This window comes from Oncorhynchus mykiss, chromosome 32 (genome assembly GCF_013265735.2).
Source record: "Oncorhynchus mykiss isolate Arlee chromosome 32, USDA_OmykA_1.1, whole genome shotgun sequence".
Taxonomy (NCBI): domain Eukaryota; kingdom Metazoa; phylum Chordata; class Actinopteri; order Salmoniformes; family Salmonidae; genus Oncorhynchus; species Oncorhynchus mykiss.
In genome coordinates, this window is record NC_050572.1 from 14,451,295 (window position 1) to 14,466,540 (window position 15,246).

Consider the following 15,246-nt stretch of genomic DNA (forward strand, 5'->3'; position numbering starts at 1 on the left):
ATCTGGCCGCGCTCCGGATGATTTTTACGATCTAATCCATAGACAAAACCCCCATTCATTTGGCACCCAAATGTCAGGGAGCCGGAACCGGCCTAATAAAGTTTACGTTTCGAAAAGTGAACTGATTCTCTGATAGTAGTAAACTCGAGCAGATGGGACGCAGAGCCCCTCGAGCCGGTCACTGGCAAGGACCCGCTTTATCCCTACGCACAAAGGTGAGTAAAGTGTGCAGACATAGATTTTGCTACCTGTTGATTTTCTCGACCTTGAAACTAGCTAGAAAAGTTTAACTTTTAAAGTTTTAATTGCAATCAATGGAGTGAAAGGCCTATAGTCTTGACCTAGAAAAAAACGAGTTACTGCAGGCCTAAAAACTTTACATTCAACAACAAAAACCTTACAAAAACATACACACTTTCGTTTTTCCGTGAGGCACATGAAGAAGTAAGTTAAAGAATCGAACTAACAAATCATTTACAGTCTCTGTCGTTCCAGTAGAAAGTTTATTATAATCAGCATCATCACTATAATATTATTTTCAATTTCCAGTCATTCTTTAAAAACATTTACAAAAAGCGTATAGCACGATGGAGCTATACACGTAGGCAATGGGATCCACTATGGAACCCTTCACATCCAACATAGAGGGGAACGTACAAGACAGAAACACACATTCTAAGAAGCTGCGCCAGGTGAACAGATTTACAGTAGCTCGTGTAAAAGAAGGATACAAAGGCACAGCTACACGCAATGGGGCAGAACTGCGGTCCCGTCACGTGTTCACAACGCACAACAATCGCGTAAGGCTTATACGTCTGTCTACAATAAGGAACAAGTTATCTAAGTTTGGTACAATACATTGAACAAATAAATACATACTTACATATAAAACAAAGGCTATACACAAAAGCAACACCATTTTTTTATCAACTCATTAATTATTCGAGTTTCTATACTGTTTTACAAGTGCAATAGGCTACACAACTTTTATTGAATAGTTAATGGACTTTTTTTGCGGTAACTTCGAGTTTATTATATTTTGAACAAGAAATAAGTTAACAAACATGTATTTCCCATTGGTTTGTTCTCTAAGACAAACAATGTACAGAATGTTTATTTTTTTACTCACACAAGCATTATCACGGTCAAAATAAATATAACTATAGAGGAAAGTATTTTTGAAAAGGCCGGAGTATGGACAACTGCATGTTCACTGTCCCAAAACAGCCATCGGAAAGTCTTTCGCAATGTAAAAATGAATGGAAGTTCTCCCAAGCGTTGTATTATTTTATTAGAGCTCATAGGGGAACCAAATATCAGGGACGGTGGTACCCTACACCCCCTGCCGCTGCCATGCTCATGCTTTTCAGTTTGTTGTCCTTTTTCCACTTCATCCTTCTGTTCTGGAACCAGATTTTGATCTGGCGTTCTGATAGGCAGAGCGCGTGCGCTATCTCGATCCTCCGTCTGCGGGTCAGATACCGGTTGAAATGGAACTCTTTCTCGAGCTCCAGGGTCTGGTAGCGCGTGTATGCTGTCCTCGCCCTCTTCCCCTCTGGTCCAGTGAGACTGTCTGGTGGTAACACACAGGACGCAACAATAAACCCATAATCAAAATAGCAACCTACACAACAATGTTTACTAATTCTTTATGCAGGTTTACCTGGCAACAATGCAAGGACATTTATTTTTTTATTGATCAATAATGTTTACTAACGCTTTATGCAATGATTATTATATAGTAAAAAAATTACTTTATTCATGATCACACTTCGATGCAGCTCAGTCCACATAAACACACTATTCACCTTTCCCACACCATAAAATGTAGTGGAAGTGCCAATTAATTCCCAAAAGTTTGTCTTATAAAAATACCATAAACATTTAGAATAATACACAATTATGGCAAAAGAAAATCCTATATTTAAACAAAACGTTCACCTCCTGCATTTTGGTAACATGAAAATGTTCTGTTTTCATGCCACGTTGAATTATTTTCCAACGCTTTGGGTACAAATATACAGGTGAACAGGTGGCGTAAATCTCGCCATTACACCGCTTAACCATTACTACTACCAAATACAGATTATTTTTCTCTTATGGGATGATTCGGTTAAATACTTTTTACCATCGAAAATGTCAACAAGCACAGCTTAAATGGCTATAGGACGTCATGTCCACGACAAGTACAAAACATAAACATAAACGTCTACCTAATCAACATGTAAAGCTATTTTACCATGATTTATGTGCAGTTTCCTCATCCAGGGGTAGATCTGAGGCTGGGCACCGTCGGTGAAATGTTGGGAAGTTGTCTGCTCTCTTCCAGCGGGCTTATCTTCCTCGAGGAGGGGGGAGGCTTTCGACACACACTCCTGGTTCAACAGCGTGCCTCCGTTCGAACTCGAGCTCGGGGTCGCGCAGGGGATAGTTATGGAGTTCTTTATGGCTCGGTGTTGCGGTTGAGACTCGCTGACCGTAGACGAGCTTGTGACAGAGGAGGAGCACCGGAGCGGGTCAGGTGCAGGCGAGAGGGGCGCCGTCCCAGTGGCGCTCGCGGGCTGGGTGTACCTGGATGGCTCGACAGAGGACGTTGTTGCCGCCGCCGACTGGTTCGGGGAGTAGCCCTGTGCCCGCTCGTTGGCCACAAAGTGCCCATTACCGCGACCGACAGTGAGGTCCATCCCGTTGTAACCATAACCTTGCCTGCTGGAATGCATGGTCGTTGAGTCCCTGTATTGGTCGTTTGCTGAGCTGTGGTCTCCATAATTATGTAACTGGAAGTCGGCGCCATTGGGATAGCGACCGCAGAATGAGTTTACAAAATAGGAGCTCATTGATTGACTATTCAAATACTGTTGTTTCGCAGGTATTTGTTGTTTTTATTTTTGGAGAAAATAGTAACGTGTGTGCTTGATTTGTGGCTCTTGATGCTTTTGCTTCTTCTATAGCACCCTTGCACAATTTATGATGAATTAGGGAAATGAGTAGAACGTGTACTTGATTCTCTCTTACGTAGGCACCCAAATATGGGTTACGGCTGAGAATCACGTGCTTTTGTTGACCAGTCGTAAATCCTGCTTGATGACCTCCAGAGGTAAACTCGTGCACAAGTAGGAAATCTGGGTGGGATGTTATGGGCGCGCGCCTGGGAGTGCGCCTGGGCAGGGCGCTCGCGGGGCCCGGGTTGCATCTCTTGGATTGTCCTTGCGCGCCATCCTCCGGCCACAATCTCGCACTGCCTGCGACGGTGTTTGAGGCGTGGCTTCAGAACAGGGTCGTTCAGAGGTTAACGACCATTGCGGCAAACAATACAACAAGAAACGCACTGAATAGTGACTATACAACCTCTCCACTGACACAGAGTACAGAAAGAAATTCAACATTAAACATTATCCTTATAGTTGGGAATAAAACACTAGCCTAAAATATCAAAAACAATTGTCTAGCACCTTACATTTAGTTGAATATTTCGTTAAAGCATGTTACAAATCTTTGAATTTTAGTAATCAACCATCTATATGTGCATGAATATCCTCCTTAGTTCAGGCTAATGGTGTGAACAGCTTGGTCAACCTGCAGATCAACCGTTATTCCTAAAATTGTTAGATGCTCTCAAAAATTAGGCACTTCAAATGAATTACTGTTTCGTTTTTTTTAAGATGACAGAAAGTAAGCTACCGTACAATAGTATTATTAGACAATTATTTACCCCTCGATTGAAATTCCATAAATACTTAACGTGAATAAAGCACGTTTTGATCAACAAAAATTGCCTGAATTAAGTGTGTGATGTTTAAATTGGTTCAATGTACGTGCGTAAAATTTTGCTACGGTTCCAAATTAAAAGCCTAAGCTCTAGCAGACATTACAGCGAAACAATAATATCAATTTTATTGTCATTATATATTTTTTGCCAATATGGATAACTTAAGTCAATTTAAGAACAGGAAAACGAGGAGCAGAATATCGTTCGAAATGAATCTAAACACACGAAGTTTCTCGCATTCGATGAAGAAAGAATGAATGAAAATCAAAGTAAGAGAAGAAGGGAATATAGAATATATATATTTTGAAATGATGTCTGACAATAGAGGGAATAAACAGGATTTCTTGGTTTAGGAATGTTAGTGTATTTTACATGGACTAGGTGCCTAGGTGAAATGCCTTGGCCTCTCTCGGCATCTTCCTCACACCCATAGACAATGTCCTCGGAGTGAGGACGCGAATGTAGTAGGCTATAGGACTCTATTTCAACTCAGATAAGTCTTGTCAAGTTTTAAAAATAGAAAGATAAGGCACCGCATAATGACAATCTAAAATTAGGTTCGAAATATGATACGAAGAAAGCCCTATCAGTATAACAGCAGAAGTAATACAACTGTAGGCTCAAAACCAGCAATGGCAATAACAAACATATTACTACATTATTTTAGCAGAATTTGGTTTTAAATCATGTTAATCGGTGTGGAGTTGCTGATTAGTTGGTGTAACTTAGAGGTCACCTGTACCTAAAATAGAAGTAGCTGGTGCAGGTGCAGGCAGAGCAACAGCATTTTAAAAACATTTAGCTTTACAAAAGATACTGCTCATTCCGTCTACTTAGCAGAAAATAGTGCACTCCATATGGATTACTGGACACTCAGGCACGCTCGCGACGGCCAGTTGCAACCAGTTTTACAGGAGTAGGCTCTGGTTATCCATAGTCCATTGGACCTCTCGGTCCTATAGTCCCCAAAAGACGATAACCCATATTTAGGCTACACAACGCCCCACGCTGGCACTAACAGCGTGATGGATACGTCTCCGTGTCTGTCCGAAGGATGCAGACTCACAGAGGTAATATGGCCCCTTCGGGCACCGCAGGAGCCGAGGAACAATCTGCACTCAGGACCAGATGTGTACAGCGGTGTATGAAGGAGCCCTCTATCCGAGCCCGGGTCTTGACTTTCAGGGATAGTTTGAGAGAACGCGTTCAAACATGCTCCGGATGTTGGAAGGAGCGAGGATAGGTTCTGTGCTTTATAATGGCCAGGAGTGTTTGTGATTGAGGTTTTAAATAGGTTGTTAGCGAGAGAGAGCCTAAGAGCTAACATCTGATTTATCAATGGCCAATAGAAACAAAGTTCCCAAGAAATTATCCCACCCAGGGGACAATGGGCAAACCAGGAAGTGGGAGAGTAAAGTGAGGGAAAAGGTAAAAGTCTAGAAAAAACGAACAAGACTAATGTCCGCATCTGGTAGAAGCGTCAGGATTCGGCAATCTGTGTGCGTGCTAGTGGCGCACATAAGCGAGGGGAGCGCATGCTTCCCAGACCGTAAAAGGCCAACTATTTGAAATTCAGATCCGAACCTTGATCGATGAGTGAGTAAAATTTCACGACGCTTCAGTTTTATTTGCTCATAAATGTAATTAGCTACGTGGGCTGTGTTACACGCGCAATAGCCTAAACTGTTCAATCTGCATGCATTTCAGATACCCTAGATTTTGTATAGTGCAGTGGAGCCGCAGCAAGGCCATTTTCTAATGTCCACTCGAGTGGTTGCATTACCACTGCCCATCTCGACGATGGTATTCAATTGGAGACGCTAAGGTTAAATGGAACACTAAAAACAGGCATTCAACGGGTAGGTGAACCGTAACGGATTCGCTTGTAATAGACGCAAACTCATCGAAGGAAACTAAGCATACTGACACGGACACAGCAACTACACACGCATTATTAAAATGCAATACAACAGTATGGTATTGTGCTGTACTCCTTCTTTGGTATTGATGCCAATTGTGACGTTTTGGTCTCTCAGAGTCTTATTTGTGTCAGTATTTTGAGGTAATAATCTTGCCATATCAATTGTGACGCTTTGGTCTATTCTGTAACATAATTTTGAGGTAATCATCTACGGTCACATGATGGTGTCTATCTGTGACATACAGAGAGAGATCTTATGTAAAGAACACTGACTATCTGTTGTCCTAATCAGAACCCCATTTTAAGCGAAAGTGTATTTCCTTTCTAGTCTATGGCTCATAATGATTGTATTTGTTTCTTGGTATACTCATTTCTCAACAAGTCTTGGTGTTTTATCATTCTTTGGGACATTTTTGTAGACTACACCTTAAAATGTTATATTCTATTCTGTAGGCTTTTGAGCCGGGAAAAATAGGAAGGATTAACTTCAATTTCGTAAACATCCAATACAAAAATGTCAAGCATATACAGTAATTCACAACAATCAATTCCAGCCATCAGGCCCAACATGAAAGGGCCAATGCCATTACTGAACAGCACAATATCACATCACTCTTATTTGTGTTGCTAGAAAGTTTATAATTATTATAGGTATGCACAATATCGAGATGAAGGGGTCATTGATGAGGGTATTCTTTCTGTGATGTGGTGCTGATGTTACCTCATTGGGGTAGAAAACAGGAGAGGAAGACAAGAACACTCGAGATTAAGCTAATATAAGATAGTATACATTAGAAACGTTTTAGTCATTTAGCAGACACTCCTACCCAGAGCGAATTAGAGTAGTGAGTGCACACATGTTCGTACATTTTCCTCCTGGACTCGGAAGTAAACGTAACACCGTAAACAAAAATCCGGGACACTCAAATTAGTATGATATGTTACATTTGTATGGTATGTATTAATTAGTCATCCATTTCGTATGATGTGTTACAAATTCAAATTCGTATGATATGTTACGAATTGCAAAAGTTGCTAAAGTTAACTAGGTGGCTAAGATTAGCTAGGTTAACTAATATGTTATGTATTTGCAAAGTAGTAAGTAGTTGCCTGTGATGAGATTCGAACACGCAACCTTCGGTTTGCTAGACATTTGCCTTTATACCCCACCTATCCATCCTCCTTTCATTTATTGCTTAAGTAAACGTCCGTGTTATTTAACCATACCAAACTAAACATATCATACTAATTTGAGTGTACCGGATTTTCGATTGCTATGTTTCTTCTAGTCTATAAAACGAGGCTGACTTTTTCTTACTGGTCCCCTGTGGGAATCGAACCCACAGCCCTGGCATTGCACGCGGTCCTATACAGCATACAGTATATAGATTAACACAACTGCAACACAATATACACATTGATTGGGATTCGTGCTAGAAAACAGCACTGTGTTGTGGTTGAACTGTGCTGGCACAACCATGTAGACTGAAAATAGCAAAATGGGAACAAAGTCATAACCAAACGAAGACCACACTTCTCCCACAAGAGGGCGACAGAGAATAGCCTATTGGCTACAGTCCCAATACCCAGCTGCCGACAGACCACCCAATTCAAATTGCAACAAATAAAGAAAACACAAATAGCATACATGCATGCTAATAAGTTATTGAAGTTCTCATAATGAAAATACATAGGGCTACACAAATATTGAATGACATAATTAGATAGGTCAAGCCCAGAGACCACAATCAACTACCATAACAATGATCATAAATAATCATGCAGATTATGATCATATCATATCAAATTATCACATTATTGGAGAAAACCCATTTTAACGAAGCCTAGAACACTCCAACCAATCTTCTGATAGTCAACACTTTAATACTGGACAAGCATAGTGATGGTGTTTGTTTTTATTTTTATGCTCACTTTATTTAATGAATGATTCCCAAATCATATAAAATCATAATCATGATAAGCAAGTATTCTTACCGTGTTCAGGTTTCATGGTGCGTGGGGATGTTGCGAGAAGCGGACGGACAGGTGCAGTTGGCGCGAGGTAGACCGGGGAAGATCCCCTGCTGTGCCAGTTAGGTCCCTGGACGAATCCACGAGCCCCCGGGGTCAGGCGACGACGCGCTCACACTCAATCCGTCCATTGTGCCAAACCGAGAACGACGGTAATGAATCCAAACCGTCCGGTTCCAAGAAAGGGACACTGCTCCTTGCCACTGCATAATACAAAACTCAACTCAAAAGCGAAACAGCATTACCCATTACGAAAATACATAAACAATGACATTGAGGAGCAAAAGCTTTTACAGTACAGAAAGGGTTGTGTGGCAGACACAGGCTGTTAAATGAGTGACGTTCTCTTCTGGAAAATTATATATAAAAAAAAGTTCATGTTCACGGCTCCATGCCATGTGACCGGTGTGGACCAATGGGAAAGGAGGAGCCTCTTAAAGCTGTATTGCTATTTTGTACATTTTCATAAACAACAACAGATTTATGACCTAGTGAGAGAGGGAGAGCAAGAGGAGAGAGGTGGAAAGCGGGTGGGGAGATGGAGAGAGAGGAGAAGGGGCAGTTCAGAGCTAGGCGCCATCTTACCAGAAAGAGGGGGAATGCACAGTTAAACATTCAACATTCATTTCCCCTACACAGTAGGCTACACATACACAGCCTGTCCAGTCTCATGTCCTCATAGTTAGCATACTTTTGCCCATTGTTTCCCAATCTCAGTCCAGAGGACCCCAAGCACCATTATTAAGCTTTGATTATTTGAATCAACTGTGTAGTGCTAGAGCAACAAACAAAACATGCACCTCTTGGGGTCCTCAGGACCGAGTTTTGGAAACACTGCTTTAGCCTCTTTATTAAAGGAGTAGTTCACTATTTTACAACTTGATGTTAGATGAAAGTAGTAATCCATGGTTCAGTTTTCTTTGAACAGCCACTACAACATTCAGGTAACCTTAGCCACCACAAGCTAAAAGTCTATGGCAGTTATAGGAGCATGTGAGCATGTTTTAAAAAAGAAGGTAAAAATCACCTGAAATCAATTCTAATCAATTCCATATTTAGTTTGATGTTACTTAAAGGTGCTTTGGCTATTTTAAAAAACATGCTCACATGCCCCCATCACTTCCAATGATTGTTAACTTGTGGTGTGTGTAGCACCATGGATTGCAGGTTCTACTTTCAGGGTGAGGAACCATCTCAAATTAAGTTGTAAAATAATGGACTACTCCTTTAAAAACGTGTCATGGGTTTCATCAGCTCTTTTCACTTTTCCTGCTGAATGAGCCAGATAGTGTGTTATGTAATAGTATAATTTGTAGGCTTAGTGTTGTCAATATTTATTGTCATATAAAAATAAATGTAGAACTAAATGAACGTGAAAAATGAAGACAAGTATTTTTATCCATCCATCTATTTTGGCATGTTGACTATATGTGCTTTCTTAACATTTTGTCTAAAGTTCTTATAAATGTATGGTTGTTTTACAGGAAATTCGTTACGAAGCTATTTTCAAAACTGAAGGCTTTTGTTTTTATTGGATTCATATTGTGTCTTGCATAATGTCAAAATACGAATACCTCCGAGTCAAAGCAGAGATGTGGAGGGAGCATATAGGTTATTTCTGAACATTGGAGCAGTTCTCTTGTATTCATTTGATCAGATAAAAGAAAACACTATTTCCCTAATTTACAAATAGCCTACAAACACATGCAAGCAGACACACTCATGTCCACCAAAAATGTGATTGACGTATACGAGGATGCAAAAATACACTAACAACACGACGTCACAGTATTTACAAAGACTTCAATTTCACACATATACAAGAAGTTATACAGTATTGAAATTCAGTGATACAGTAGTAGCCGAATAGGTATGTAGTCTCTGAGGTAGGGTATTGGAATCATGCGAATATGTATTACAATCTCTACATGGCCCCAAAAGATAAGTTCTCACAAATATAAGCTATAGGAATACGCCAAATCGTAACAGCTACAGCAGTGCAATATAACGAGAATAAGGGACAGTAAAACGTTAAAGCCATATTAGCTAGTTATTAGCACTTTTACGCAACATTTGCATTTATTTCCATTTGAAATAGAAACAAATAGAATGCGAAAAAGGTCCCTTTGTCTAAGTTAATTGAAATTGAAAACTGTCGCATTAGGTAGTTCTCTGTTCAGGAATGTTATTTCAGTAGTAAAATATCTAATAGCTCCCAACCAATAATATGTATTATTGAATAACATTTACAGTATGCCTTTTCTCCATTCAAAGATCAAATTTAGTTTTCATAATAATACTATAGTGTAAATAGGTAGTATCCGTTCCTTTTCATGTGCACATAGACATATGCCCTTGGTTGCTAGAGACAGTGTTTCACTAGCTTGTATACAGTACAATAAATAAGTGCTTCTCAACTTCAGCCTGCAAGTCGTTTCACCAATCCTTACTAATCTCTAAATTGATAAACAAACATGATGAACAGAGTGTGTCGATTCTATGAGAGTATACATCTTTAACATTTGACAAATACAAACATTTATGGAGTGTTTCTTTCATTAATAGCCTCTACGTCGCCAACTCCTTCTCTTGCAGGGGTTTCTGACGCCACACCCGCAGACGGGGAGTCTCCTTGCTCTGCCTCCTGGGTCTTGGAGTGTCCGTTGTTTACCGGATTACCATCCCCATCCTTGTTTACGTTCTCTGAGTTGGTACTGAGGTTTGAGCTCGAAGACTTGTCCTTGTGATCTTTCTTCCACTTCATCCTCCGGTTCTGGAACCAGATTTTGATCTGGCGCTCAGTCAGGCAGAGCGCGTGTGCTATCTCCACGCGCCTCCGGCGGTTCAGGTACCGGTTAAAGTGGAATTCTTTCTCCAGCTCCAGTGTCTGGTACCGGGAGTACGTCTGACGTCCACGCTTTCTGTTTGGATCTGAAATAAAGAATGGTTTTAATCGATGTACATATGCAGGATCTTAATTTGATCACTCTTTTGTTGTTGAGAATTTTCCTACGCAGCAGGAAATTGAAACTTCTAGAGTATTTGATATTTTAAAAGGCTTCTAAAGTTGGTCATTTCCACTTTAAAATGCCAGGCTTGATTTGCCCTAACGAAAACTGCATAAAGCCCTACAAGAAATGTTCATTTACTATAATGCACATAATAATTCACATTTCCTGTTGCTGCAGGATTATTTTCCTGTTGTTGGAAACTGGCTCAAATGAAGATCCTACATTTGTACATAGCATTTTCACACTAGGCCCACGAATAAAAAAATCCTGCAAATTGCTCTAAAACCATGCCATTTGTAATAACTCTGATAATAACTTGATACTGATAATGACACACATGACAATTATGTGATCTTGGATTCTTGGATTTTTTTCTATAGAAAATAATAAAATTTTAAAAAGCGTGCCACAGTCTGTCATTCTGCGCCATTTTTGCTAAGATTTCTTTCTCAAAATGTTTTCGGACTGTCAAGTGCTGTTTTGGCTCAGACTTCCGTCCGTTACAAATATTCCAGCTGGGATTCTAGCCTGTAGCCTATTGCTAATGCACTGCATGCCTCTCCAATTAGAAGCATGTGTTAGTCCACCGTTACTAGGTCATACCCACAGCCCATAAGCAATTACTACTGCTATTTCAATGGTATTTTTTAGACACTGTCCTGCCTACCAATTCCGTACTAATGAGACACTAGTATCAATACCACTGCTCCGACTGGTCTACTGATATTGTTTACAGCCACCACTATAGTTTAGTTATATCCCTGTGTACAAATAGGTTCCTGAAACTGATTATGTTAATCACAACTGCCATTCTGAGCCCAATCAAAAGGGCGAACTGCAGAGCGCACGAGCAATGATTAACACTACAATTTATAGCCTGGTATTTTACTGCCACAAACCGTAGAAGAGCAACAACAACAAAAACAGTGGCAATGTCTTTTCGCGATGAACACTACAGAAGCGGAGGGATAATTAATTTATGGTCACACAACTAACTCATTTAAAAAAAATCGGATTATTTCCATGCAATACCAATGGCTTCACGGAATTAATTGCACCATTAATTAAGACAACAGTAAGTTGTCCCATGTAAGATCATACCTGATGTTCTCATCCAGGGGTACATCCGGTAGTGTTTGTCCTCTGGCGAGGTGAGTGGACCCGGCACCGGCTGGATGCAGCTGTCCCCGAACAGACGGCTCTGGTCGAAAGAGCTGCAGTGCAGACTGTGCACGTCCGGCCCCTGGTCATAAGCAGGAGTAAACATCGGGGGGCTCTGGTAAATAGCATTGTTGACGTTGTAAAGTCCGGACAAGGACGTTGGGAAGGCAGGGGCTGCGGCACTGTGAACAGATGCGGGTCCTTCTCCACTGGGTCGAAGAGCGCACGAACCCTGGTCGGCATTTGGGAAGAAAGAACCGGTCGCCGTATATTTGCTAAAAAGACCATCCACATAATAAGAGCTCATATTTTTTCCGTGTGATTTGTTGGGTCAGAATCTTCAGTGTCGTTTTTACGAGGTAGTGTGATAAATGACAGCAATACACCCTAGATTTACACCAAACCACGTGATCCAGCCCTGTGACCGCTGTAGCCAATCTCCAGCAGGGCCAGAAATATCATTATGGCGCACAGACTACAGAGTAGAATTAACACACACAGACTGCAGAGTAGAATTAACACAGACTGCAGAGTATAATTAACACACACAGACTGCAGAGTGGAATTAACACAGACTGCAGAGTATAATTAACACACACAGGCTACGGAGTAGAATTAACACAGACTACAGAGTAGAATTAACACACACAGACTACAGAGTAGAATTAACACACACAGACTACAGAGTAGAATTAACACACACAGACTACAGAGCAGCATTAACACACACAGACTAGAGTAGGATTAACACACACAGACTACAGAGTAGGATTAACACACACAGACTACAGAGTAGAATTAACACACACAGACTACAGAGTAGGATTAACACACACAGACTACAGAGCAGAATTAACACACACAGACTACAGAGTAGGATTAACACACACAGACTACAGAGTAGGATTAACACACACAGACTACAGAGTAGGATTAACACACACAGTCTACAGAGTAGGATTAACACACACAGACTATAGAGTAGGATTAACACAGACTACATAGTAGGATTAACACACAGACTACAGAGTAGGATTAACACAGACTACAGAGTAGGATTAACACCGACTACATAGTAGAATTAACACACACAGACGACAGAGTAGGATTAACACACACAGACTGCAGAGTAGGATTAACACACACAGACTACAGAGTAGGATTAACACAGACTGCAGAGTAGGATTAACACACACAGACTACAGAGTAGGATTAACACACACAGACTACAGAGTAGGATTAACACAGACTACATAGTAGGATTAACACACACAGACTACAGAGTAGGATTAACACACACAGACGACAGAGTAGGATTAACACACACAGACTACAGAGTAGGATTAGCACACACAGACTACAGAGTAGGATTAACACAGACTGCAGAGTAGGATTGACACACACAGACTACAGAGTAGGATTAACACAGACTGCAGAGTAGGATTAACACACACAGACGACAGAGTAGGATTAACACAGACTACAGAGTAGGATTAACACACACAGACGACAGAGTAGGATTAACACAGACTGCAGAGTAGGATTAACACACACAGACTGCAGAGTAGGATTAGCACACACAGACTACAGAGTAGGATTAACACAGACTGCAGAGTAGGATTAACACAGACTACAGAGTAGGATTGACACACACAGACGACAGAGTAGGATTAACACAGACTGCAGAGTAGGATTAACACACACAGACTGCAGAGTAGGATTAGCACACACAGACTACAGAGTAGGATTAACACAGACTGCAGAGTAGGATTAACACAGACTACAGAGTAGGATTAACACACACAGACGACAGAGTAGGATTAACACAGACTGCAGAGTAGGATTAACACACACAGACTACAGAGTAGAATTGACACACACAGACTACAGAGTAGGATTAACACAGACTACAGAGTAGGATTGACACACACAGACGACAGAGTAGGATTAACACAGACTGCAGAGTAGGATTAACACACACAGACGACAGAGTAGGATTAACACAGACTGCAGAGTAGGATTAACACACACAGACTACAGAGTAGGATTAACACACACAGACGACAGAGTAGGATTAACACAGACTGCAGAGTAGGATTAACACACACAGACTACAGAGTAGAATTGACACACACAGACTACAGAGTAGGATTAACACAGACTACAGAGTAGGATTAACACACACAGACGACAGAGTAAACACTGTGGGAACATATGAAATGACACAAAATACAATGTCATTGGTTCAAAAGAAAACCGCTGTCCTGTTGCAGTTATACCTTACTTTTCACAATACAGCATAACACCATCGCTCCCACCCCCTCATAACATTACATCTGGAATTTATACACAACTAAGAATATAAAACTGCATTGTGTATTTCTTTAAAAGCTTTTCTTCAATTCCATCGAATAGCTAGCTACATGTCTAGGTGCTAAAACGGAACTATATGTGAGAGTCTACAACAAACATCAAAACATTCTGATTATAGTACACAAAGGAAAGAGCACCACATGTACATAGTTAATTGTTTTTATACGTTTAACATATAGTCAGAATATAGGTGGGCTACATTTGATTGCTTGTCATAATTTACTTTACAACAATTTATTGTATATTACTGTGATTAAAATAATACCATTTACAATTGTAACCATTATACATTGTTTCCTATTTGAATTACTGTTGTTGTGTAACTCGTGTTTCCAAAAATATATTATAAACTGGGTGGTTCGAGCCCTTAATGCTGATTGGCTGAAAGACCATTTCTTTGTACTGCTCTAATTAAGTTGGTAGACAGTTTATAATAGCAATAAGGCACCTCGGGGGTTTGTGGTATATTGCCAATATACCAAGGCTAAGGGCTGTATCCAGGCACTCGGTGTTGCGTCGTGGTTAAGAACAGCCCTGAGCCATGGTATGTTGGCCATATACCACACACCCTCGGGCCTTATTGCTTATATATAAAATTACTTGTTGTAATGAGTACAAGAAGCAAGTGTTATTGAAATATTAGAGACAATTATTTTGAGTGGTAACCCAATGCTAGATGAAGCAAGTGATTAATTAAAAACATAAAAGTTAGGTAAGCAAATTAAGTAAGTCAATTTGAATACTCAAAATGAGCCGCATTTATTTGTAGGCCTACATTTAGACATCTACTATGTTTGTGTTATCGAGCTTTCTTTCTTTAACTCTGAATTTATTATGTTTTATCTGCAATATGCTATGGCCTAATTAGGTTAAGTTTATGTATATTCTTTCGTATTCCACAATGTTATCTGGAAATAAACACAGGAGGGATCAAAACTAAAAAATGCAATTCTGTGTGTGGAGTTAGTGATCATATAAAA

At 40.3% G+C, this 15,246-nt stretch overlaps 3 protein-coding genes across 3 annotated transcripts in view; all 3 read right to left on the minus strand.

Moving 5' to 3' along the window:
- The window catches only part of hoxa3a (homeobox A3a), a 40,699-nt gene extending 32,677 nt beyond the window's left edge, over positions 1-8,022 (minus strand). The window contains exon 1 of the mRNA XM_036971254.1: positions 7,686-8,022. The gene's annotated coding sequence lies outside the window, so the exon portion shown is untranslated. The remainder of the gene's footprint in view (positions 1-7,685) is intronic.
- LOC110487950 (homeobox protein Hox-A5) lies at positions 461-7,194 on the minus strand. The gene is made up of 2 exons (XM_021559875.2): positions 2,240-7,194; positions 461-1,573 (listed from the first exon to the last, which is right to left on the minus strand). The coding sequence occupies exons 1-2, from the start codon at positions 2,835-2,837 to the stop codon at positions 1,317-1,319; spliced, it is 855 nt and encodes a 284-aa protein (XP_021415550.1). The 5' UTR covers positions 2,838-7,194; the 3' UTR covers positions 461-1,316.
- A 1,202-nt stretch (positions 8,023-9,224) lies between the features above and the next one.
- On the minus strand, positions 9,225-12,613 carry LOC110487952 (homeobox protein Hox-A7). Its single transcript, XM_021559877.2, has 2 exons — positions 11,834-12,613; positions 9,225-10,652 (listed from the first exon to the last, which is right to left on the minus strand). The coding sequence occupies exons 1-2, from the start codon at positions 12,198-12,200 to the stop codon at positions 10,261-10,263; spliced, it is 759 nt and encodes a 252-aa protein (XP_021415552.2). The 5' UTR covers positions 12,201-12,613; the 3' UTR covers positions 9,225-10,260.
- Between the last annotated feature and the right edge of the window lie 2,633 nt (positions 12,614-15,246).

Excerpts from the sequence above, each read along its gene's own strand:
- LOC110487950 (XM_021559875.2), bottom strand. The coding sequence starts at position 2,837 with ATGAGCTCCTATTTTGTAAACTCATTCTGCGGTCGCTATCCCAATGGC. Across the intron at positions 1,574-2,239 it reads GAAACTGCACATAAATCATG|ACAGTCTCACTGGACCAGAG; the intron begins GTAAAATAGCTT and ends TGTTACCACCAG.
- LOC110487952 (XM_021559877.2), bottom strand. The coding sequence starts at position 12,200 with ATGAGCTCTTATTATGTGGATGGTCTTTTTAGCAAATATACGGCGACC. Across the intron at positions 10,653-11,833 it reads CCCCTGGATGAGAACATCAG|ATCCAAACAGAAAGCGTGGA; the intron begins GTATGATCTTAC and ends TCTTTATTTCAG.